The 26,078-nt window shown below is 36.9% G+C and overlaps 2 protein-coding genes, 1 long non-coding RNA gene and 1 pseudogene across 3 annotated transcripts; all 4 read left to right on the plus strand.

The window, feature by feature from the left end:
* Positions 1-684: 684 nt before the first annotated feature.
* LOC133860078 (G-type lectin S-receptor-like serine/threonine-protein kinase At2g19130) lies at positions 685-3,561 on the plus strand. Its single transcript, XM_062295725.1, has one exon. It carries the CDS (start codon positions 760-762, stop codon positions 3,145-3,147), a length of 2,388 nt encoding a protein of 795 aa, XP_062151709.1. The 5' UTR covers positions 685-759; the 3' UTR covers positions 3,148-3,561.
* Positions 3,562-11,271: 7,710 nt separating this feature from the next.
* On the plus strand, positions 11,272-14,068 carry LOC133860150 (G-type lectin S-receptor-like serine/threonine-protein kinase At2g19130). Its single transcript, XM_062295815.1, has one exon. The coding sequence runs from the start codon at positions 11,318-11,320 to the stop codon at positions 13,700-13,702; it is 2,385 nt and encodes a 794-aa protein (XP_062151799.1). The 5' UTR covers positions 11,272-11,317; the 3' UTR covers positions 13,703-14,068.
* A 3,640-nt stretch (positions 14,069-17,708) lies between these two features.
* LOC133859253 (uncharacterized) lies at positions 17,709-19,505 on the plus strand. Its single transcript, XR_009898725.1, has 2 exons — positions 17,709-17,896; positions 19,220-19,505. It is a non-coding gene; the product is annotated as an uncharacterized LOC133859253 (long non-coding RNA).
* A 2,200-nt stretch (positions 19,506-21,705) lies between these two features.
* Positions 21,706-24,362, plus strand: LOC133861043 (G-type lectin S-receptor-like serine/threonine-protein kinase At2g19130; annotated as a pseudogene).
* Positions 24,363-26,078: the final 1,716 nt, after the last annotated feature.

Genomic DNA, 26,078 nt, shown 5'->3' on the forward strand with positions numbered 1-26,078 from the left:
TTTCAAGATTGGTTAATTTCTGTTGCTTATTGTTTTTTTCTAAGTACAATTTGGATGAGGAATTCATTTTTAGAATATTGCTGGGAATTTTCAAAATTATTGTGACTCTAATATAATTATTAAATTACCAGATCTGAAATTGACTATAAATCTGATGAATCTGAGAGACTCAGACCTTCTTCTAATCGGATGGTTAAATAGTGAATATTGTTGATATTAATGGTTGTAGAGGATGATCTCCAGCAATGGATTTTGTCTTTCTTTTTTCAGTTTTTAACATTTTTTTTTTTTTTTATAAAGGTTTTTGTCATTGAAGAATATTATATTATCGCAGTTAAAAGTTGACTATATTAATATGGAGATATTTAAGAATCTCATTTGGAGAATAGTTTAAACCAAGTAATTGACTTTTCCAACAAATAGTTTGCCCCAAAGACAGACAGTTTAAACCATGTCTAAATTTTCTCAAAGACAAACGGGTGTCTTCTCCGACAAAAATTAGTTACAAGTCTTTTAACATGTTAAGAAATATATGTCAATTTATTAGATTGCTAAAAACTGATTTGTAGCTAATTTTTTTACGTATCTCCCCCACCAGTTTGAAGGGAAAACAGGAAAGACAAATCGGTCTTAACAAGGAAACTTCACTATAATTGATGGGCAAGTCCTTTGTGGAAACTAACGTCCACAAAACACGGCAACAAAAACTAAATGCTGAAGGGCGTCAGTTGACTCTATCAGCAAAAATTCTTTGCAACCATGGATACCAAGAAGAATCCATGGCTCATGCTTTCTCTTCTCTTCCTCGGCTTATCTGTCAACAGCCGTATTTCCCTTGGAGCTGACACCATCTCTGCCAACCAATCTCTCTCTGGTGACAAAAGCATTGTGTCTGCACGTGGGAACTTCGTTCTGGGTTTCTTCAAACCAGGTAACTCTTCTAAATACTACATAGGCATGTGGTACAGTACTAGTATAGTCTCAACCCAAACCATTGTTTGGGTCGCAAACAGAGATAAACCAATCTCTGATAAGAGTTCTTCTGTGTTAAGAATCTCGGATGGTAATTTGGTTCTCTTCAATGAGTCCCAAATCCCAGTTTGGTACACAAATTTGACCTCCACCACTTCATCAAGTCCTGTAGAAGCTGTTCTTCTAGATGATGGAAATCTTGTTCTGAATGATGGGTCTAATTCATCACAACATTTATGGCAAAGTTTTGATCACCCAGCTCATACATGGCTTCCTGGTAGTAAGATTGGATTGAACAAAATTACCAATGAAAACCAACGCCTCATTTCTTGGAAGAATGAGAACGATCCTGCACCAGGACCCTTCAATCTTGATATACACGGATATACCAGTGACTATTTTATTCGGTCGAATAGGTCCATTCAGTATTGGACTAGTGGAGCTTCGGATGGGTCGATTTTTAGCATGATTTCTGATCTGCAACCCAATTATATCTACAACTTCAGTTATGTTAACAACACAAATGAGAGTTATTTCACCTATTCTCTTTACGATCCTTCCATCATTTCTCGATTCGTGATGGAAGTTTCTGGGCAGATCCAGCAAATGACATGGTTAGAAAATACCAATCAGTGGAATTTGTTTTGGTCTCAACCGAGATCACAATGTGAGGTTTATAGTTTTTGTGGGGCTTTTGGTAGCTGCAACAAAGAATCAATGCCTTTTTGTAGCTGCTTGAAAGGTTTTGTTCCTCAGTCGCAGAACGATTGGAATTTGTCAGATTATGCTGGTGGGTGCATGAGGATAACTCCTTTACAGTGTAACAATACCAATCTTACTAATGGGTACGAAGACAGGTTTTTACCAATTACCAGCAAGGTATTGCCTGCCCAACCACAATCTTTTGGGATTGGAAGTGCTGCAGAATGTGAATCCGCCTGCTTGAATAACTGCTCTTGCACTGCTTATGCGTATGCTAATGCAAGTAATTATTGTTCGGTTTGGTTTGGAGATCTCTTGAATCTTCAACAACTCTCAGGAGATGATCCTATTGGGAGAACTCTATATCTCAAACATGCAGTTTATGATTTCTCAAGTAAAAAGAATAATAAGGGGATGATTGTTGGTGCTGTTGCCGGCTCAGTTGCATGGGTATCAATTCTGCTAGGCCTTTTTATAATCCGTATGCGAAGAAAGAGAGGTATTGAAACTGGAAAAGAAGTAGAGGGTTCATTGGTGGCATTTGGGTACAGAGACTTGCAAAATGCGACCAAGAATTTCTCGGACAAGTTGGGCAGAGGAGGCTTTGGTTCTGTTTTCAAAGGGACGTTATCTGATTCAACAGTCATAGCAGTCAAGAAACTTGAAAGCATCAGCCAAGGAGAGAAGCAATTCCGCACAGAAGTCAGTACAATCGGGACAATCAACCACGTAAATCTTGTTAGGCTTCGTGGGTTCTGCTCTGAAGGTTCGAGAAAGTTGCTGGTCTATGATTATATGCCAAATGGCTCGTTAGAGTCTTATCTTTTCCATGAAAAGTTTTTGGACTGGAAAACAAGATACCAGATTGCTATAGGGACAGCAAAAGGGTTGGATTATCTCCATGAGAAGTGCAGAGAGTGCATCATACACTGTGACATAAAACCAGAAAACATTCTTCTAGATGCTTATTTGTGTCCAAAAGTGGCAGATTTTGGCCTGGCAAAGCTTGTCGGGCGGGAATTCAGCCGAGTCCTGACAACCATGAGAGGCACAAGAGGTTATCTTGCTCCGGAGTGGCTTTCGGGGGTGGCCATTACAGCCAAGGCCGATGTTTACAGCTATGGAATGATGCTTTTCGAATTTGTCTTGGGAAGGAGAAACTCTGAGCCATCTGCAGATGGCAAAACTACATTCTTCCCAATTCAGGCTGCAAGCCTCATCGCTAAAGGGGGCGATGTACTTAGCCTATTAGATCCCAGGTTGGAGGGAAATGCTGACGTAGAAGAGCTCACAAGAGTTTGTAAAGTTGCTTGTTGGTGCATTCAAGACGATGAAACTGACAGGCCAACGATGGGTCAGATAGTTCATATCCTCGAGGGAGTTTTAGATGTGAACCTGGCCCCAATTCCAAAATCTCTCCAAGTGTTTGCTGACGATCAGGAGCAAATAGTTTTCTTCACCGAGTCCTTCTAATGCCAAAGTTCACAGGCACGGAGCAACGCTTCAACTGCTTCCTATCAGTCGAAGAGTCCCGTGTCATTTTATGACATCTTGAGCTGTTATATGTTTGGTAACGAATGACATCTTGAGCTGTTATATCTTGAGAGCAATCAAAGGATGACATCTTGAGCTGTTATATGTTTGGTAACGAAGGCATTTTCTCATTTTTGTTCTTTTAAATTTATGTCCTAATAATAACTGTTACATATGGCTTATATTCTTCTGGAAGGAGTGTTTGTGTATTCCATATGGAAGCATTGCTTCAAAATCTCAAATAATGCAATTAGCTATATCATTTTAGTTAAACTAACGTGACCACATCAATCAAGTCAAGAGTAACTTGATGGGGTTAAGGTTTAGTTTGAATTAGGATGTACCTAAATGTGTATGATTGGTCTGTCTTTTCTTGTTGTAGATAAGCATGGCTGATTGGCTTTCCCAAGCAAAAGAAATCAATAATAAACACTGTTCCTATATGGATCTGCATGCACGATCTGCAACTTCCATTGAATGATCCACTAAAAACTTCAAAAAGTAGCCATTTTGGTGACAGTTTTCAAAATACTTGCTATGATCTTATTTTCTTTCATTAAGAAAATCACCAATTTTCCTTGGATAATTCTCCTCAACCCTCAAAAAAGCATGGTTACCCAGTTGAATAATAACTGTTCTCTTCACTAGAGAGTGGGGGCTTGCCTGTTTTATTCACAGAAGTCTGTGGTATTTTGATTTGCAGATCCAGGTGGGGATGAATAGGTGCAGCAAATACTCCCTAGCCCAAAATAATAAACAATTATCTTCAGTTGTGAAGCTTTGAGTTTGTATTAGTCATAATATAATAACCAATCAAGTTGCAGCCTGGTGATTCAATAATAATAATAATTCTACCACAGAAAATGCAGATAAGAATGTGCTGATCAGAAGATAGTACACGACAAAACTTCCTCAGTTTTTCCAAGAAACAAAGAACTCATAATGTGGTGAATGCCATCACATTATTTTTGTGAACACATGCAACCTCTTGTTAAAAGGTATGCATTTTCCTCACTGTTCTGAGTCTTTCCTTGAGAATTTCAGAACCGTTGAAAGATGTTGATTCTTTCAAAGTAGTTTCAACAGGAATTTTGGAATTAAACCAGCATTCACCCTGCAAAAAGAAGCTTGTCAGGCATTATCACTACAAAAGAAAATGTTTTTTGCCACTTGCATTTCGCCACGTGTACGGTCACTGTACACGTGGTGAACTGTTGGCCACGTGCAAATAATCACGTGCGCGCACGTGGTAGATGCGAATATCACTAAATGCACATTTTGCCGCGTGTATTTTAATACACGTGGCCACTTGGACGCGTGTATTTAAATACACGCGGCTAACAGTTGGCCGCGTGTATTTAAATACACGTGGCAAAATGTTTTTTTTTTTTATTTTATTAATAAAAAAAATGAAAAATTATATATTTTTTCTGATACGTGTTAAGAATACACGTTGCCAAAATCAAAATTACTGCTTTAAAAAAAAGAAGAAGAAAAGAACAGATCTGCATGTTCTTTTCTTCTTCTTATTTTTTTGTTTTAGTTTTTTTCCTTCCTAATACGTATACGTACGATATACCTATACGAAACACATGCAGAACCAACTTCGGCAACTCGTCGGAGACTTAGCTACTGGCTGGCCGGAGTTTGAAGAGATAGAGAGAGATACTGAGACAGAGAGAGATACCGAGAGTGAGAGAGACAGAGGTATTAGAGAGAGAGAGAGAGAGAGTGATGTACTGGCCGGCCGGTCGGTGTTTGGAGAGATAGAGAGAGAAAGAGAGATATACAGAGAGATTCAGAAACAGAGAGTGAGAGAGAGATACAGAGAGTGAGAGAGACAGAGGTATTAGAGAGAGAGGGAGTGATGTACTGGCCCGCCGGTGATGTACTGGCCGGCCGGTCGGTGTTTGGAGAGATAGAGAGAGAAAGAGAGATATAGAGAGAGAGAGAGACAGAGATACAGAGAGAGAGAGAGATACAGAAACAGAGAGTGAGAGAGAGACAGAGTGAGAGGGTACAATTTTCTTACCCGCCGGTGATGTACTGGCCGGCCGGTCGGAGCTTGGAGAGAAAGAGAGATATAGAGAGAGAGAGAGACAAAGAGAGAGAGAGAGATACAGAAACAGAAACAGAGAGAGAGAGAGATAGGTTAGAGAGAGCGAGAGCGAGAAAGAACCGTGAGGAAGAAGAAGAACAGTACCGTGAGGAAGAAGAAGACGCGTGCCGTACGATCGTGAGGAAGAAGAAGACGCGTACTGCGTGAGAGAGAAAGAGAAAAAACCGTGAGATATATAACAAATTTTTTTTTCCTTATTTGAAACTTGAAATAATTAAGCCAATGTGTAGGTGGGCGCGGGAATTGTCCCGCGCGCCTACTGCACAAATTTTGGCCACGTGGCCTACAGCCACGTGGCCAAATCCCTTATTTATATTTTAAATTATATTTTTTTATATATACTTGATTAAATATATATGTATTTGATAAAAACAGTTGGCCACGTGTATAAAATACACGTGGCCAATTGCAAATATAAATATAAAAAAAATTATAAAAAAAATAAATATTTTAGCTACTCACATTTAATACACGCGGCCAATTGGCCACGTGTAATAAATACACGTGGCCAGTTGGCCACTTGATAAAATACACGTGGCCAATTGGCCGCGTGTATTTAATACACGCGGCCAATTGTTTCCACGCCCCAAATAGCCACGTGTATATTGAGACACGTGGCCATCTGGCCACGTGTCTCCAGTAACTGGTACTGTAGACACGTGGCGAATTGTGGTTTTTTTTGTAGTGTATACCAAGACATCATTTGCAAGTATACTTTGCCGGAAGAAAAAATAAGCATAGGATTTTGCTGAGAAAGAGATTGTAATAAAAGTGGTGAAATAACGCTGCAACTACAAAATTTTATTTTTATTGTTCCAGGGTTGTCTTGCACTTTAAGATTGCAAAAACTTTCCGGCTTTGTTCGGCAAAACACCCCCATCCCTTCCCATTTTTCTCCTAAAAAAGTTAACGAAAACTACACTTATCTCCTCATACTACCATTTAATTGTCAATGTCCCTCCAAACTATCAATTGTGTCAATGTCCCCTCTCAAACTACTAAAAATATGTCAATGTCCTCCTAATACCAACAAAAAGACAAAAATGACCATAAATTTTAATTTATAAGGCCAAAATGTCCTTATAAATTCGAAAAAAAATAAATAAATAAAAACTAAAAAATAAATTTTTAAAAAATAAATTAAAAATTAATGGAAAAAGAATAAAAAGAAATTGAAAAAAGAACGAATTTTATTTTTATTTTTTTAAAAAAGAAAAAAACCTGTTTTTAATTTTTTTTTTCTTTTTAGTTTTTTTGTTTTGTATAAATTTTTGATATTTTATATTTTTTAAAATAATTTTTTTTTTAATTTTAATAATTTTATGAAGGGTATTTTTGTCTTTAAGGAGGATATTGACATTTTTCGGTAGTTTGGAGGGGGGGGAGATTGACACAATTAGTTGTTTGGAGGGACATTGACAATGAGATGGTAGTTTGAGGGGGTTATGTGTACTTTTTTCAAAAGTTAATTTTAAAATATTCCACTTTTTATATCTTGAAAATATTCTTACACAACTGTCGTTGTGTACCATGCACAACTGTTGTGTATCAGTTACTTTTCTTTTATATCACACCAATAACTTTTTAACAACTTTTTTTTTCACTTTTTATAGATAAATAATTGTTGTACAACCGTAAACACAGCCCTATCCAACTTTGCCTTAGTGACATTTTATTTTTTATTTTTTCAAAAAATGATAAAACCACTGTAGGAGAAAATTTTGTCATTTTCTTGAAAAATAAAAATAAATTGCCAGGCAAAGTTGGACCGGATTACGTGTACAGAGAGAGAAGCTCTTATTTCCTAGAGAGAGAAAGTTCTTTACCAGTTTGATGTTCCCCGCCTCCCTTCCCCGGTGGTGGTGCCTCCTAGCCTTTTAGGCTATGGAGTTTTTTGTTCCTCCATGGTGTGTACCATTGGAGGGGTAGTTTTTCTCCTAGCCATTAGGGTTGTGGAGCTTTAGTTCTCCGAGTCTTTTCTAGGCTCTGGAGTTTGTGTTGGTTTTGGTGGTTTTTCTTCTTCTTCTTCTCGTTTTCTCTGACAGGAGGTTCATCTTAAGGCGTCCGGTGGGAGTTTTGTTAACGTTCGTGTCGCCGGTGGAGCGTTTTTGGGCTTAATCTGTTTCGCTATTTTGATGTTAGATCTACGCTTATCCATCGGCTTCTGAGAGACACACGCCACTCAGATGGGTCCACCGGTGTTTTCTGGTTCTGCCGTCGTTTACTTCGGCCATAGGGGTCATCGGTGACCAGCACGTGATCGTCACGCGCCAGGGAAGTCTTCTCTTTGAGCAGCGCGTGGAGGTCTCACTCCGCCGTTTTTCGCCGTGCAAAGGCGGTGCCCGAGCACAAGGTGGCTGATCTGTTGTTTGGCAGCTCCGGGGGAGGCGCGTGTTGTACACGCGCCGGTCTCCGGCGATGACAGTGCCCCCTTCCGACGACTTGGGTTGATTTTCTGTTAGATGTGTTTGTGTATTCTCCAGTTGCTATGTACAGTTTTACTTATGTGTGGCTCAAATTTTACTGGAATTTTCTTTGTTAGGGAGGCTTATTTGTAATTTTAGTAGAATTTGAGATTCTGCATAGGTAACTGTTTTTTAAGTCAGATTCTTCTGGCTTAAGAGTGTAGGGGTATGTCCCTCATTTCTCAAGATGTAAGCCTGTGGGCTTTTAGTACTTATAATAGTACATGCTATTAGTTCATTTCTCCTTTTTATATCACATCAATTACTTTTTAACAACATTCAAAACTTTTTTTTATTTTATATCATACCAATCACTTTTTTTTAATATTAAAGGGAAACATTTATTAAAAGGTTTACCAAACTCACCTTCAATGTCCCTTATGAAAAAAAAAAAAAAAATATCCTAAATTTCTTTTAATAAGATAATATATATATATATATATAATTCGAAAGAACAAAAAAAATTAAAAACTAATTTTGGCCAAATGGAGAATGACACTACTGCTAAGACTTTTATCTTTAAAAAGTCATTAATTTTTAAAATCACCGAATCAAAATTTAATAAGAATTTATCTTAAATCTAATGATAACTTTAAAAGCAACGTAAAAGAAAAATAAATAAATAAAAAATCCCAATATAGCATTACCTTCGGCATCTACTCCTCGGTGTTGAAATCTAGCCAACGCTACGACCAATCAACGCTCGACACCGCGTCTGTGTTCAAGGACATCGGCAGCAAGTCAGCAACGCCGGGGTCGTAGCTGGTGTCTTAGTACTCCGCCCTAGCATTCGGTAACGCTAACAGTAGTAACTACTCGAGTTTGGGTGGGCCATGACCTGGCGGGGGCAATCCAGAACTTCGTCGGGCCACTTTCTGATGTGCGCCTCCATCGTTGGATTGATCCAGCGGCCTCCGGTGCCGTTGATATGTTTCTTCATGTTCTTGGCCTCTCATGCTCAAACTGACCTTTTTTACCACAGCCAATGCGGTTTCTAACTTTCTGGGGTGCAGAACTTCCCTCATTGTGGTGGGACCCTTGTGGGAACCATGAAGGTGAGGAGTGACGACTTTGTTTTTATTTTTTTGTTTTTAATGAGCAATCCAGGTGAAAGGGGAGGGGATCAAGGTGACGAGTGACGTCCTTTTTAATATCAGTAAACAAGCGACAAATTTTAGTAAATGATTTTTTATATAATAACGAATACTAATATTTGTTAAAATTAAATTTCACTAATATCTATTTGATTATTATTAGTAATATTTATCTGGTCTGTTTGGATTTGTAATTTAAAATAACGATTTTAAAATATATCATTTGAAAAAGTGATTTTCAAAACATAGTTAAGCTAGAGCATCCCTAGTGAAAAATTTTCACAAAAATTTAGTGAAAAAACTCAAAAGAATCCACTTCAACAAACTCTCTATAATTTCTTTATTTTGTCTCTTGTCAGAATTTTACTCAAAAGTTGGCTCACAGATTTCATGAGCTATTGAATATTTTATCATTTTTTTCTCATTTCACTTCATTTTTCACTTTTCCTCTCTCCTCATTTGTTTAAGAGTGGTTCCTTAAAACCAATAAAAAATTAATATTTAGTTGAAATAGAGAAATATTTGGAGAGTTTGGTGTATGAAGTTTGTTAAAAGTGATGAATAAAATAACAAAAGTAGATTGTTTAGCTAAAATTTGAAAAACTCATTAAGGATACTCTAAGCGTTTGACAAAATCGCAATTTAACATTTAAAATGGCAAATTAGCTTTTAAAATGTTGTGTTTTTTTGAAAACACCATCTTACCTACGATTTTTTGCTTTTTCAAATCGCATTTTTTAAAACCATAGTTTCCAAACGACTCATATTTTGCGATTTGGTTTAAAATCACACTTATTGTCTACGAAATCGCAATCTCAAATGCACCCTAAGTTAAGTTAGAATGAAATTAATATATAAGATTCGGACTTGGAATATATTTTCTTTTATTCTAAGGGTTTCTGGAGTTCAAGTCGAAAAATCTAAATGAATTTACATAATTGCATGTGTTTATGTTATTGTACAATTTCAATTTAGGGTAGGGTTAGGAAAAAGCATGTCAAATTTGGCACAATCGCCGCTCCGAGATCGGACAATGGAGTTTCAGAGTATAGTCGAGCAGTGTAAGAAGTTATTTTTGTCAAAGTCAGAAGAACAACGATCTGCGATTGCAAAATTCAATCCGACTTTAACACCAGGGCTTCCAAGATTGGTTAATTTCTGTTACTTATTGTTTTTTTTCTACGTACAATTTGGATGAGGAATTCATTTTTAGAATATTGCTGGGAATTTTCGAAATTATTGTGACTCTAATATAATTATTAAATTACCAGATCTGAAATTTACTATAAAATCTGATGAATCTGAGAGACTGAGACTATTCTTCTAATCGGATGGTTGAATACTGTTGATATTAATGGTTGTAGACGATCTCCAGCAATGGATTTCTTTTTTCTTTTTTCTTTTTTCTTTTTTCTTTTTTCTTTTTTTTTTTTGGTTTTTTATTAAGGTTTTTGTAATATGGAGATAATTGAGAATCTCATTTGGAGAATAGTTTAAACCAAGTAATTGACTTTGGGGTTAAATACAATTCGCCTTCCGAAGTTATTAGACATTTTCAATTTGATTACCAAACTTTAAAAGTTTGTAATTTATCATTTCACAGTTTCAAAAATTTTCAATTCAGGCATTCTGTCTGGTTTGACTGTCAAACCAAACGGAATTTTGACCACTCCAAAACGACATCATTTTGCCCTTTTGGGGACACTCAATAAGAAGCTGACACGTGTTTATTAAGAATAAAAAATTATAAAACCTAATAAAAATAAATAAAACAAAAACATTTGTTATTTAAAAAATTAAAAATTAAAATTAAAAAGGAAAGAAAATACTAAAGGGTAGCTGCCCAACGATGGCCACACCGTTGGGGGTGGCCACGGCCTCCCCCAGCCCCTGGGAGTGGCACGCGGCCACCCGAAAGGGGTGGCCACAGATTCTCGTAAAGGTTTTTTTTTAAAAAAAAAAAAATAAATATTTAAAAAAAAATTTAATTTACCTCATAAAATTTTTAAAATTTTTAATTCATTTCCTAAAGAGCAGATCGATGTCATTTTGAAGTGAAGGTAAAACAGAAAAAATAAAAAATAAAAAATAAAATAAAAAATAAAAATAATAATAAACATGCACGTGATTAAAATTTCGTCTAATTTGACTGCGAAATTCATGAATTAAAAATTTTTAGAAGTACATCACAAATTTTCAATGTTTAATAGCGAAATTGAAAATAACTTCGGCGAGTGAATTGTATTTACCGCTCGACTTTTCGAACAAATAGTTTGCCCCGCACAAAATCAGACAAAACACGACAACAAAACTTTCCACGGCGTAATAGTCAGTTGACGACTCTATCAACTTCCTCTTCCACGCGGAAGCCATACCGGTATTGAGACCCGTTCCTCCATTCTCTCGCTACTCAGCAAAAATTCTTTGCAGCCATGGATACGAAGAAGAATCCATGGCTCCTGCTTTCTCTTCTCTTCCTCAGCTTATCTGTCAACAACCATCTTTCCCTTGGAGCTGACACCATCTCTGCCAACCAATCTCTCTCTGGTGATCAAACCATTGTCTCTTCAGGTGGCAACTTTGTGCTGGGTTTCTTCAAACCAGGTAGCTCTTCTAACTACTACATAGGCATGTGGTACGGTACTGGTAAAGTCTCAACCCAAACCATAGTTTGGGTCGCAAACAGAGATAAACCTGTCTCTGATAAGAGTTCTTCTGTGTTAAGAATCTCTGATGGTAATTTGGTTCTCTTCAATGAGTCCCAAATCCCAGTTTGGTCCACAAATTTGGCCTCCACCACTTCATCAAGTCTTGTACAAGCTGTTCTTCTAGATGAAGGAAATCTTGTTCTGAATGATGGGTCTAATTCATCCCAACATATATGGCAAAGTTTTGATCACCCATCTCATACATGGCTTCCTGGTAGTAAGATTGGATTCAACAAAATTACCTATGAATACCAACGCCTCATTTCTTGGAAGAATGAGAACGATCCTGCACCAGGACTCTTCAATCTTGATCTACAGGGATATCCCAGTCCCTATTTTTATCTGTGGGGTAACTCGCCCAATTATTATTGGACTAGTGGAGCTTGGGATGGGACGATTTTTAGCTTAGTTCCTGAAATGACAGCCAATTATATCTACAACTTCACTTATGTTAACAACACAAATGAGACTTATTTCACCTATTCTCTTTACGATCCTTCCATCATTTCTCGATTCGTGATGGATGTTTCTGGGCAGATTCAGCAAACGACATGGTTAAACAATACCAATCTGTGGAATTTGTCTTGGTCTCAACCGAAAACACAATGCGAGCTTTCTCATTTTTGCGGGGCTTTTGGTACCTGCAACGAAGAATCAAAGCCTTTTTGTAGGTGCTTGACAGGTTTTGTTCCTCGGTCGCAGAACGATTGGAATTTGTCAGATTATGCTGGTGGGTGCATGAGGAGAACTCCTTTACAGTGTAAGAATAACGATCTTACTAATTGGCAAGAACACAGGTTTTTACAGATTCCCAGCATGAGATTGCCTGTCGAACCACAATCTGTTGGGGTTGGAAGTGCTACAGAATGTAAATCCACCTGCTTGAATAACTGCTCCTGCTGTGCTTATGCTTATGAAAGCAATAACTGTTCATTTTGGGTTGGATATCTCATTAATCTGGCACAACTCTCAGGAGATGATCGTAAAGGGAGAACTCTATATCTCAAACTTGCAGCTTCTGAGTTCTCAAAAAAAAAAAATAATAAGGGGATGATTGTTGGTGCTGTTGCGGGCTTAGTTTCAGGGGTAGCACTTCTGCTAGGCCTTTTTATAATCCTTATGCGAAGAAAGAGAGCTGTTGGAACTGGAAAAGCAGTAGAGGGTTCATTGGTGGCATTTGGGTACAGAGACTTGCAAAATGCGACCAAGAATTTCTCGGACAAGTTGGGTGGAGGAGGCTTTGGTTCTGTTTTCAAAGGGACGTTATCTGATTCAACAGTCATAGCAGTCAAGAAACTTGAAAGCATCAGCCAAGGAGAGAAGCAATTCCGCACAGAAGTCAGTACAATCGGGATAGTCAACCACGTAAATCTTGTTAGGCTTCGTGGGTTCTGCTCTGAAGGTTCGAGAAAGTTGCTGGTCTATGATTATATGCCAAATGGCTCGTTAGAGTCTTATCTTTTCCATGAAAAGTTTTTGGACTGGAAAACAAGATACCAAATTGCTATAGGGACAGCTAGAGGGTTGGATTATCTCCATGAGAAGTGCAGAGAGTGCATCATACACTGTGACATAAAACCAGAAAACATTCTTCTAGATGCTTATTTGTGTCCAAAAGTGGCAGATTTTGGCCTGGCAAAGCTTGCCGGGCGGGAATTCAGCCGAGTCCTGACAACCATGAGAGGCACAAGAGGTTATCTTGCTCCGGAGTGGCTTTCGGGGGTGGCCATTACAACCAAGGCCGATGTTTACAGCTATGGAATGATGCTTTTCGAATTTGTCTCGGGAAGGAGAAACTCTGAGCCATCTGCAGACTGCAAAACTGGATTCTTCCCAATTCAGGCTGCAAGCCTCATCGCCGAAGGGGGCGATGTCCTTAGCCTATTAGATCCCAGGTTGGAGGGAAATGCTGATGTAGAAGAGCTCACAAGAGTTTGTAAAGTTGCTTGTTGGTGCATCCAAGATGATGAAACTGACAGGCCGCAGATGGGTCAGATAGTTCATATTCTCGAGGGAGTTTTAGATGTGAACCTGGCCCCGATTCCAATATCTCTCCAAGTGTTTGCTGACGATCATGAGCACATAGTTTTCTTCATTGAGTCCTTCTAAAGCCAAAGTTCACAGGCACGGAGCAACGCTTCAATTGCTTCCTATCAGTCGAAGAGTCCCGTGTCATCAACAAGTTTAAAGTCTTGAGATCAATCAAAGGATGACATCTTGAGCTGTTATATGTTTGGTAACGAATGCATTTTCTCATTTTTGTTCTTTTAAATTTATGTCCTAATAATAACTGTTATATATGGCTTATATTCTTCTGGAAGGAGTGTTTGTGTATTCCATATGGAAGCATTGCTTCAAAATCTCAAATAATGCAATTGGCTATATCATTTTAGTTAAACTAACGTGACCACATCAATCAAGTCAACTCTTGATGGGGTTAAGGTTGAGTTTGAATTAGGATGTACCTAAATGTGTATGATTAGTCTGTCTTTTCTTGGTGTAGATAAGCATGGTTGACTGGCTTTCTCAAGCAAAAGAAATCAGTAATAAACACTGTTCCTATATGGATCTGCAACTTCCATTGAATGATCCACTAAAAACTTCAAAAAGTAGCCTTTTTGGTGACAGTTTTCAAAATAGTTGCTATGATCTTATTTTCTTTCGTTAAGAAAATCACCAGTTCCCTTGGATAATTCTCTTCAACCCTCAAAAAAGCATGCTTACCCAGTTGAATAATAACAGTTCTCTTAACTAGACAGTGGAGGCTTGCCTGTTTTATTCGGAGAAGTCTTTGATATTTTGATTTGCAGATCCTGGTGGGGATGATCAATAGGTGCAGCAAATACTCCCTAGCCCAAAATAATAGACAATTATCCTCAGTTGTGAAGCTTTGAGTTTGTAATTAGTCATAATATAATAACCAATCAAGTTGCAGCCAGGTGATTCAATAATAATAATTCTACCACAGAAAAGGCAGATAAGAATGTGCTAATCAGAAGATAGTACAAGACAAAACTACCTCAGTTTTTCCGATAAGCAAAGAACTCATAATGTGGTTAATGCCATCGCATTATTTTTGTGAACACATGTAACCTCTCGCTAAAAGGTATGCGTTTTCCTCTGGTGTTCCGAGTCTTTCTTTGAGAATTTCAGAACTGTTGAAAGATGTTGATAAGACCAAAATGTCCTTATAAATTTGAAAAAAATAAAAAATAAAAAATAAAAACTAGAAAATAAAAAATAAATTAAAAATTAAGGAAAAAAAATAAAAAGAAAACGAAAAAATAACGAATTTTATTGTTTTTTGTTTTTTTAAAAAAAAAACCTGTTTTTAATTTTTTTTTTCTTTTTAGTTTTTTTGTTTTGTATAAATTTTTGATATTTTATATTTTTTAAAATATTTTTTTTTTAATTTTAAAATTTTATGAAGGGTATTTTTGTCTTTAAGGAGGATATTCACATTTTTGGGTAGTTTTTTTGGGGGGTTGGAGGGGGTGTGAAGACCGAGAAATTAAATAGGGAGTTTAACGACTAATAAGATTATATTTATTAAATTGATGTGCTCGATATTTGTATGATGGAAATAAAATACCATGGTGTTAAGATGAATAAATTATAGTAGGTCTCATTTGAGTAAATAATTAAGCACATTAACCAATGTGTTGATAAAATTAAATGTGGAGGTTAAATAGCAATTAACAAATAAAAGAATTAAAGTTGAGGGGCATTTTAGTAATTTTCCTCTTTTTCTCCCTTATCCATTTTCTTTTCCTTTTATTTTTCTTTCTTTTCTTTTTCTCCTCGGTGGACAGCAGTCCACGACTGCTTGTTCTTCTTCTTTCTTCTTCTTTCTACTTCTTCTTCTCTGTTCTTCATTTCTTCTTCTCTTCACCGAATGAGAGAGTTGAGACAGTGGGAGTGAGATTCAGGGAGATTGAGAGGGAAAGAGAGACTGAGAGATTGAGAGAGAGCCGGGAGCCGAAACCCGCGACCCGTCGTGAAGTGCACAGAGCCGACGAACGGCGGTCCAGTGGCGATTCCGGCGAACCAAAGCCGAAATCCGACGGTTTGATGGCGATTTCCGATGGAACCCAGGAGCGGAACCACGAAGACCCGCGACCCGTGAGCTCAAACCCGTGCAACCCATGGCCAAGTGACCCGAGACCCGTGAGGACCCGATCCTCCATGATCGGTGGCCGGGACTGAAATCCGGCGATGGAGGAGCTTCGGCGGAACCCAGGGGCTTGAACCCGCAACCCGTGAGCCCAGAAAATCCGAGGACCCGTGACCGTGACCTGTGCGACCCGTGACCCGCCTGACCCGAGAAGAAGACCCGATTCTTCAAAGTGATTCCGGCGACTTTTCCGGCGGAATTAGTGGCGTTTTTCGGTGGATTTGCTATGAAAATCCTTGGGGTAATTTCTTATAACCTATGATGATTTATTTGGGGATTGATTTGATTATTATTGAATTAGGGTTTGAGTATTTGGGGTTCTTAGATCATTTGTTTTAATTAATTGAAATCTGAAATTGGTTGATGGATCTGTGTTGGTTTTGTGTTTTGGTTAAAGCATGAAAACCCTTGTTTTTGGTGTGTTGGCAGTGGAGTGATTTTAGTTGTGGCTTTGGTATGGAATTTCTAGGATTTTGTGGATCTTGGCTGAATCTAGGGTGTATGGTGAATTTATGGGTTGATTTTGATGAATGAGTTGTTGATGTGGGAGTTGGTATCTTTGATTTTTGGGTTAAGTTGCCTATGGATGTTATGAGTTAATTTTTGATAGTTGATACCTGTGAAGGGCAGTGGGAAATTAGGAGTTGGATTGGCAGTTTAGTGATATTTGGCTAATGATTAATTGTTAAGGGTGGAGATTAATGTTTATAGATGATGGTTTGGTGTTTGGGTGTTGTTGTGAAATCTAGGGTTTTAATTGTGGATTTTCTGTTTAGGTAATGTTTGGTTATCATTTGGACTTGTGTTATTAGAGGACGATTATTGTTATAAGATTATGGGGAGAAAAATTGATGAGTTTTGATGAGATTTGGAGTGATTATGATGATGTGATGAATTGTAGGAATATAGTGGAATTGATATTTGGTATGGGTTTTTGATGTGTAGTTGGTTGATGAGGGCTAATATGTATTCCATGATATGTTTATGATGTTAGATATTTTAGGTATTGATGAAATTGAATTAATTAGGGATGTGTTGTTAATTAATGGTTAAATTCCTCCTATTGGTATTATAGGTATGTTGACTATGAGATTGTGTTAGATTGTGGTTGTAATTAGTATAGTTTTAATATTGGCGCTAATGGAAGAATGATAAAAAGTATGTAAGTATAGGGCTTGATGCGGATAACAAATGAATAAATAAAATATAGCTAAAATAAATTCTAAAACACATTTGTGCCTATAGGTTTAATAAAGAGTAAAGTATTAAATACAATTGTCAAGATTAGAAGGTAATAAGAGTTGTAAATTATCTAAATAACCCTAAGTCGATAAATATAAGTTAGTAAGGTTATGGAGATACGCTCTGGATTCATTTGGGTAATGTAATTTAGTATTAATGTGCGTACGTGAGTATTATAAAATACATAAGTGCGTTAGGAGGTTGTGCTTAGCTTAATAAGCATTCTATACACATATGTATATATATATATGTGTATGGACCGAATACACTTAACTCAAATGGATAAACAATTATAAAACTTGTAGTTAAAAATGAGAATAGGGTAACTTGATACCCAATTTACCTATCTACGTACACCAAGTGTTTAAGTGTGTCTTTAGATTGGGTTTAAGCTTGTTAAGCATTATATATATATATATATATATATATATATATATATATATATATATATATATATATATATATATATATATATATATATATATATATAGTCATATACATGAATATGAATTCGGTAAATAATGATAAGTTAGTAAATAAGCAATAAGTTATAAAAAGATTAACAATAAAGACAATATGTTGTAAGTATAATAAGGAGACAAATAAAATAGTAAACGTGTTTTAAAGATTTAAATGGAATTAACCTATAACCAACGACTAATCTAATAATAGTTTAAGGTACCTAGCTAGCTTTAGAAGCGAGTGACGTAACGCGTGAGCACGCGGGTAGTTAGGATGTCATAGAGTATGTGATTCAATAGCATAGTCTAATGCTACCAATGTTTGCAGGATCATGTTCGGATTGGAGACTTTAATTGGTTCTCCAATGTAGAGTCCAAGTGACTAGAGTCCAAGGAGTGTTCAAGTTGGAGTCCAATGCAGCCAAGGTGGGTATTCCACTCACTGAGAAAATATATATTTTTATATGTATTGGATTTATAAAAATATATATATTGTTTATGAAACCGAACCAACCATATGATGAAATGTATATGCTTTGAGATGATTTGTTTAGTTTCGATTATGTTTAAACTATTCAATGATGTTAAAGAGATAGTGTATGAGTGAAAAGTATTGACTAGATTTAAAGTGTTAAGTTCTGTGGTTGAGATTTAAATTATGCAAATTGTTTGAGAACATGTCATGTTGAAACTGCGTAGATTTGATAAAGAAACTAAGTTTTGAATGATTTCAAAGTGTTGGGTAAAATGCTGGATTTGTTTAGTTTTAAAAGGGCGTGATTTAACAACTGCATGATTTCAGCGTGACACAGTAGTGCAATATATACTAGTCAAGCACGGAACATTGAGCATGTAGTATAGAGCATACATACCAGCAGTATCAGTATATCAGCAGCATAACAGTATCAGCCGTATCAGTATCAGCAGCATAACAGTATCAGTATCAGCAGTATCAGTATCAGCAGCATAACAGTATCAGCCCCAGTTCATGCATAGCATTATAGCATTGTTTTGTGAGAGATGTTTTTATGTTATGAGTAGTTTTACTAGACGTATTGGTATGCATAAGAGTCTTCATGAAAAAGATCTTATGTATATTTCTAACGGATAGTCATGTATTAATATCATACATTGAACTTGAAAGTACATGGATACATGACTACCCAGGTGCGAGTAATGGCATGTCTATGAGTAAGAAGGTTGACTGTTCTTGTTCTTCAGGAAAGACGTGTTAGCATGATTGAGTTTAACTCTAGTGCTCTCATGATCTACTGACGTCAAGGCACGAAGCTGGAATACGATTAGAGATGGTGTTGCGAGTGTTTTGTTGAAGGATGTTATCCTAGTACGGAAAAGTAAGATGCCATGTTCTTTGCTTAAGACTTATGTGTATACGTGATATCTGTGATGGAGTGATCGTGTGCACATATGTCCAAGCGACCGGTGAAAAGTATTATTATAGAGGGGTCTATATGTAGAAACTTCCAAGGAGGGATGTCTGGAACTTCTACATATGTTCACAGCTATATAGTATGTTTTAAATGTTTTCTGAATAGTCGGTGTTTGCTGCATTAGCTGTTGGTAAATTGTGGCTAATATAGTGCTCGCACGACTAAAAAATAAATAGAGGTTGGTTCTTTGTGAAAACTCAGTTAGTCTTATACCACTGAGGTCTGAGTATGAGGTATACTAAGGCGGTGAACTCATTCTTTCACCTATGCGGATGTGGATACCACCACAACCGTGTAGATGATGTTTCTTTGGCTGCAGGTACTTCGGTATAGTCGATGGGTCGGTAGCAGTGTGCATGGGATATTATGACTGAAGCTCACCGCGACGGTTATAATTGTCGGACCACGGGTTGTCCACTATTTTATAGGTTTGGTATGGCTTGTGACGTTTGTGTCACTTATTAATTGTTAAGCCATTATTTTTATAGTGTTAATAAGACTCAAACAGATAGATGTTAAATGGCTCTTTGTTGTAATTAATTTGTGATAGATGTATAAGTTGTAATTTCCGCTATTCAGATTTATGTTTTCCGCTGCATAGATAGATGTATGTTATACTCTGATTATCAGGTACATGTTATGGGGCATGTGACATATGTTGGCTTTGCGACATATCGTCGTGCCACTGTGGGGACTCGTTTTATGTTTGTATTTAAAAAAAAAAAAAAAAAAGGGGTCGTCACAGGGGGGGGGGAGATTGACACAATTAGTAGTTTGGAGAGACGTTGACAATAAGATGGTAGTTTGAGGGGGTTATATGTACTTTTTCCAAAAGTCAATTTTAAAATATTCAACTTTTTATATCTGGAAAATATTATTACACAATTGTTGTTGTGTACCATGCACAACTGTTGTATACTAGTCACTTTTCTTTTATATCACACCAACAACTTTTTAACAACTTTTTTTTTCACCTTTTATAGAGAAATAATTGTTGTACAACCGTAAACACAACCCTATCCAACTTTGCCTCAGTGATATTTTATTTTTTATTTTTTCAAAAAATGATAAAACCACTGTAGGAGAAAATTTTGTCATTTTCTTGAAAAATAAAAATAAATTGCCAGGCAAAGTTGGACGGGATTACGTGTACAGTTGTACACAATCATTTCTCTTTTTTATATCACATCAATTACTTTTTAACAACATTCAAAACTTTTTTTTATTTTATACCATATCAACCACTTTTTTTTAATATTAAAGAGAAACATTTATTAAAAGGTTTACCAAACACACCTTCAATGTCCCCTGGCCTATGAAAAAAAAAACAAAAAATATCCTAAATTTCTTTTAATAAGATATATATATATATATATATATATATATATATATATATATATATATATATATATAAAATTCGAAAGAACAAAAAAAATTAAAAACTAATTTTGGCCAAATGGAGAATGACACTACTGCTAAGACTTTTATCTTTAAAAAGTCATTAATTTTTAAAATCACCGAATCAAAATTTAATAATAATTTATCTTAAATCTAATGATAACTTTAAAAGCAACGTAAAAGGAAAATAAATAAATAAAAAATCTCAATATAGCATTACCTTCGGCATCTACTCCTCGCAACGCTACGACCAATCAATGCTCGACACCGTGTCTGTGTTCAACGACATCGGCGGCAAGTCAGCAACGCCGAGGTCGTAGTTGGCGTCTTAGTACTCTGCCCCTGCACTCGGTAACGCTAACAATAGTAACAAGTCGAGTTTGGGTGGGCCATGGGTGGTCCACCTGGCGGGGGCAATCCAGAACTTCGTCGGGGCACTTTCTGGTGTGTGACTTCGTCGTTGGATTGATCCAGCGGCTTCCGGTGCCGTTGATATGTTTCTTTATGTTCTTAGCCTCTCATGCTCAGACCGACCTTCTTTACCATAGCCAATGTGGTTTCTAACTTTCTAGGGTGCAGAACTTCCCTCACTGTGGTGGGACCCTTGTGGGAACCATGAAGGTGACGAGTGACGACTTTTTAATATCAGTAAACAAGCGACAAATTTTACTATTTTAGTAAATGTTTTTATATAACAAGGAATACTAATATTTGTTAAAATTAAATTTCACTAATATCTATTTGATTATAAGCCGACGCATGTTCATTAAAAATAAAAAATTATAAAACCTAATAAAAATAAATAAAATAAAAAAATTTTTTATTTAAAAAAAATTAAAAATTAAAAAAGAAAGAAAATACTAAAGGGTGGCTGCCCAACGATAGCCACACCTTTGGGGGTGGCCACGGCCTTTCCCAGCCCCTGGGAGTGGCACGCGGCCACCCCAAAGGGGTGGCTGCAGATTCCTCTAAAGGTTTTTTTAAAAAAAAATAAAAATAAAAAATTAATATTTTTAAAATTTTTTAATTTACCTCTTAAAATTTTTAAAATTTTTATTTCATTCTCTAAAGAGCAAAACGTTGTCATTTTGAAGCGAAGGTAAAACAGACAATGACAACATGTGGTTAAAATTTCGTCTAATTTATCTGTCAAATCAGACGAAATTCTTTGAATTAAAAATTTTTAGAAGTTTGAAAAGTACATCACAAATTTTCAATGTTTAATAGCGAAATTGAAAATGACTTCGGCGAGTGAATTGTATTTACCGCTCGACTTTTCGAACAAATAGTTTGGCCCGCACAAAATCAGACAAAACACGACAACAAAACTTTCCACGGCGTAATAGTCAGTTGACGACTCTATCAACTTCCTCTTCCACGCGGAAGCCATACCAGTATTGAGACCCGTTCCTCGATTCTCTCGCTACTCAGCAAAAATTCTTTGCAGCCATGGATACGAAGAAGAATCCATGGCTCCTGCTTTCTCTTCTCTTCCTCGGCTTATCTGTCAACAACCATCTTTCCCTTGGAGCTGACACCATCTCTGCCAACCAATCTCTCTCTGGTGATCAAACCATTGTCTCTTCAGGTGGCAACTTTGTGCTGGGTTTCTTCAAACCAGGTAGCTCTTCTAACTACTACATAGGCATGTGGTACGGTACAGGTAAAGTCTCAACCCAAACCATAGTTTGGGTCGCAAACAGAGATAAACCTGTCTCTGATAAGAGTTCTTCTGTGTTAAGAATCTCTGATGGTAATTTGGTTCTCTTCAATGAGTCCCAAATCCCAGTTTGGTCCACAAATTTGACCTCCACCACTTCATCAAGTCCTGTACAAGCTGTTCTTGTAGATGATGGAAATCTTGTTCTGAAAGATAGGTCTAATTCATCACAACATTTATGGCAAAGTTTTGATCACCCGTCTCATACATGGCTTCCTGGTAGTAAGCTTGGATTGAACAAAATTTCCAATCGAAACCAACGACTCATTTCATGGAAGAATGAGGAGGATCCTGCATCAGGACTCTTCTCTCTTGAGCTACAGGCAGATACCAGTGAGTTTATTATTCTGTGGAAAAGGTCCATTCTGTATTGGACTACTGGAGCTTGGGATGGGAAGATGTTTAGCTTAGTTCCTGATATGATAGCCAATTATATCTACAACTCATTTAACATCAGTTATGTTAACAACACAAATGAGAGTTATTTCACCTATTCTCTTTACGATCCTTCCATCATTTCTCAATTGGTGATGGATGTTTCTGGGAAGATTCAGCAAAAGACATGGTTATCGAATACCAATGAGTGGAATTTGATTTGGACTCTACCGAAAACACAATGCGAGGTTTATGATTTTTGCGGGGCTTTTGGTACCTGCAACGAAGAATCAATGTCTTATTGTAGCTGCTTGAAAGGTTTTGATGCAAAGTCGCAGAACGATAGGAATTTGCCAGATTATGCTGGTGGGTGCATGAGGAGAACTCCTTTACAGTGTAAGAATACCAATCTTTCTAATGGGCACGAAGACAGGTTTTTACCAATTCCCGGCATGGTATTGCCTGCCCAACCACAATCTATTGGGGTTGGAAGTGCTGCAGAATGTGAATCCACCTGCTTGAATAACTGCTCTTGCACTGCTTATGCGTATGCTAATGCAAGCAATTATTGTTCGGTTTGGTTTGGAGATCTCTTGAATCTGCAACAACTCTCAGGAGATGATCCTAATGGGAGAACTCTATATCTCAAACTTGCAGTTTATGATTTCTCAAGTAAAAAGAATAATAAGGGGATGATTGTTGGTGCTGTTGTGGGCACAGTTGCAGGGGTAGCAATTCTGCTAGGCCTTTTTATACTCCTTCTGCGAAGAAAGAGAGCTGTTGGAACGGGAAAAGCAGTAGAGGGTTCATTGGTGGCATTTGGGTATAGAGACTTGCAAAATGCGACCAAGAATTTCTCGGACAAGTTGGGCGGAGGAGGCTTTGGTTCTGTTTTCAAAGGGACGTTATCTGATTCAACAGTCATAGCAGTCAAGAAACTTGAAAGCATCAGCCAAGGAGAGAAGCAATTCCGCACAGAAGTCAGTACAATCGGGACAATCCAACATGTAAATCTTGTTCGGCTTCGTGGGTTCTGCTCTGAAGGTGCTAGAAAGTTGCTGGTGTATGATTACATGCCAAATGGCTCTCTAGAATCTCATCTTTTCCATGAAAAGTTTTTGGACTGGAAAACAAGATACCAGATTGCTATCGGAACAGCTAGAGGGTTGTATTATCTCCATGAGAAGTGCAGAGAGTGCATCATACACTGTGACATAAAACCAGAAAACATTCTTCTAGATGCTTATTTGTGTCCAAAAGTGGCAGATTTTGCCCTGGCAAAGCTTGTTGGGCGGGAGTTCAGCCGAGTCCTGACAACCATGAGAGGCACAAGAGGTTATCTTGCTCCGGAGTGGATTTCGGGGGTGGCCATCACAACCAAGGTCGATGTTTACAGCTATGGAATGATGCTTTTCGAATTTGTTTCGGGAAGGAGAAACTCTGAGCCATCTGCAGATGGCAAAATTAGATTCTTCCCAACTCAGGCTGCAAGCCTCGTAGCTGAAGGGGGTGATGTCCTTAGCCTATTAGATCCCAGGTTAGAGGGAAACGTTGATGTAGAAGAGCTCACAAGAGTTTGTAAAGTTGCTTGTTGGTGCATCCAAGACGATGAAACTGACAGGCCGACGGTGGGTCAGATAGTTCATTCCTCGAGGGAGTTTTAGATGTGAACCTGGCCCCAATTCCAAAATCTCTCCAAGTGTTTGCTGACGATCAGGAGCAAATAGTTTTCTTCACCGAGTCCTCCTAATGCCAAAGTTCACAGGCACGGAGCAACGCTTCAACTGCTTCCTATCAGTCGAAGTGTCCCGTGTCATCAACAAGTTTAAAGTCTTGAGAGCAATCAAAGGATGACATCTTGAGCTGTTATATGTTTGGTAACGAATGCATTTTCTCATTTTTGTTCTTTTAAATTTATGTCCTAATAATGACTGTTATATATGGCTTATATTCTTCTGGAAGGAATGTTTGTGTATTCCATGGAAGCATTAATGCTTCAAAATCTCAAAGTGGTTTCAACAGGAACCCCCTGCGAAAAGAAGCTTGGCAGGCATTATACCAACACATCATTTTCAAGTATACTTTGGCGGAAGAAAAAATAAGCATAGGAATTTGCTGAGAAAGAGATTGTAATAAAAGTGGTGAAATAATGCAGCAACTCCAAAATTTTATTTTTATTTGTTCCAAGGTTGTCTTGCACTTTAAGATTGCAAAAACTTTCCGGCTTTGTTTGGCAAAACACCCCATTCCTTCCCATTTTTCTTCTAAAAAAGTTAATGGAAAACTACACATCTCTCTAAATCTACCATTCAATTGTCAATGTCCCACAAACTATCAATTGTGTCAATGTACCTCCACAAACTTCCAAAGCATGTTGATGTCTCCCTAAGAGCATTTCTAGTAGTCTTGCCAAAATAACTAAAAACCATTTTTTTTTATTCTAGTGATCCACTTTTTTAAAATTCTCCAGCAGCCTCACCGTTTTAACTATTCACTATCGCTATTCCATTTAAATAATACTTTTTCAGATTTCTTTATTCTTTCTTTATTTAATCTTTTTTGAGTATTTGTCTTTTCCTAATTGTCATATTTCACTCACCAAAACTTTTTAGTTAAAGTGGTGAGGCTGCTGAGAGTGATTTTTTAATGTTTTCATCAAATTGACTAATCAAAATAGCTAAAAAACTATTTTTGTGAGGCTACTAGGAATGCTCTAATATCAACAAAAAGACAAAAACGACCGTACTTTTTTTTATAAGACAAAAATGTCCTTATAAATTCGAAAAATAAAAATAAAAAAACGAAAAAGAACGAATTTTACTATTTTTTTAAAAAAAAAGGAAAAAAAATATCTGAAAAATATATATAAAAATAAATAAAAACAAGAAAACAAAAAAGAAAAACCCGTTTTTATTTTTTGTTTTTTGTTTTACTTTTTTTTTATAACTTTTTGATATTTTATATTTTTTTTAAAATAATTTTTTTAGTTTTTTTTTAATTTTAATAATTTTATAAAGGGTATTTTTGTCATTAGAGGGAACATTGACGTTTTTCGGTAGTTTTTTTGAGGGGGAATTGACACAATTAGTAGTTTGGAGGGACGTTGACAATGAGGTGGTAGTTTAAGAAGGTTATATATACTTTTCCCAAAAGTCAATTTCAAAATATTCCACTTTTTATATCACACCAATAACTTTTTAGGGTAAATGTCTAATAAATCCCTAAGTCGAAGCGTCGTTTGAATTCAATCTCTCGCTTTTTTAAAATCAGTATTCGGTGCTTAACTTTTTTTCGAATTTGAAATAGGTCCTTCCATGATTTGTCCGTCCATTTTCGCAACCTCCGTTAGTGCCACTTCAGCATTTCTCCACATCATCTTAAAATATTATATTTTATTATATTATAAATTTAAAAACTTCAATTTTAGGAATTGCCACCCCCTTTGGGGGGGGGGGAAGGGGTGGTGCCACCTCTAGGGTGGCTCGTGGCTACCCCCTAGGGCCGGTGAGTTCTGAGGTGGTCGCCGATGAGTACCCCAATTGGGTGTTTTCGGATGATGAAAGATCAGACCACTGCACCAAACGAAGTCAAGTGGTGGATTTGATTTGTCTTTCCCAGATTCAGTTTCAAGGTACTCTTTTGATTCGTTTTACTTCCAAATTTC

This window comes from Alnus glutinosa, chromosome 2, assembly GCF_958979055.1.
Source record: "Alnus glutinosa chromosome 2, dhAlnGlut1.1, whole genome shotgun sequence".
In the NCBI taxonomy this organism is placed as follows: Eukaryota; Viridiplantae; Streptophyta; class Magnoliopsida; order Fagales; family Betulaceae; genus Alnus; species Alnus glutinosa.

What these genes read in the sequence shown, in the direction of transcription:
- LOC133860078 (XM_062295725.1), top strand. Translation starts at nt 760, where the DNA reads ATGGATACCAAGAAGAATCCATGGCTCATGCTTTCTCTTCTCTTCCTC.
- LOC133860150 (XM_062295815.1), top strand. Translation starts at nt 11,318, where the DNA reads ATGGATACGAAGAAGAATCCATGGCTCCTGCTTTCTCTTCTCTTCCTC.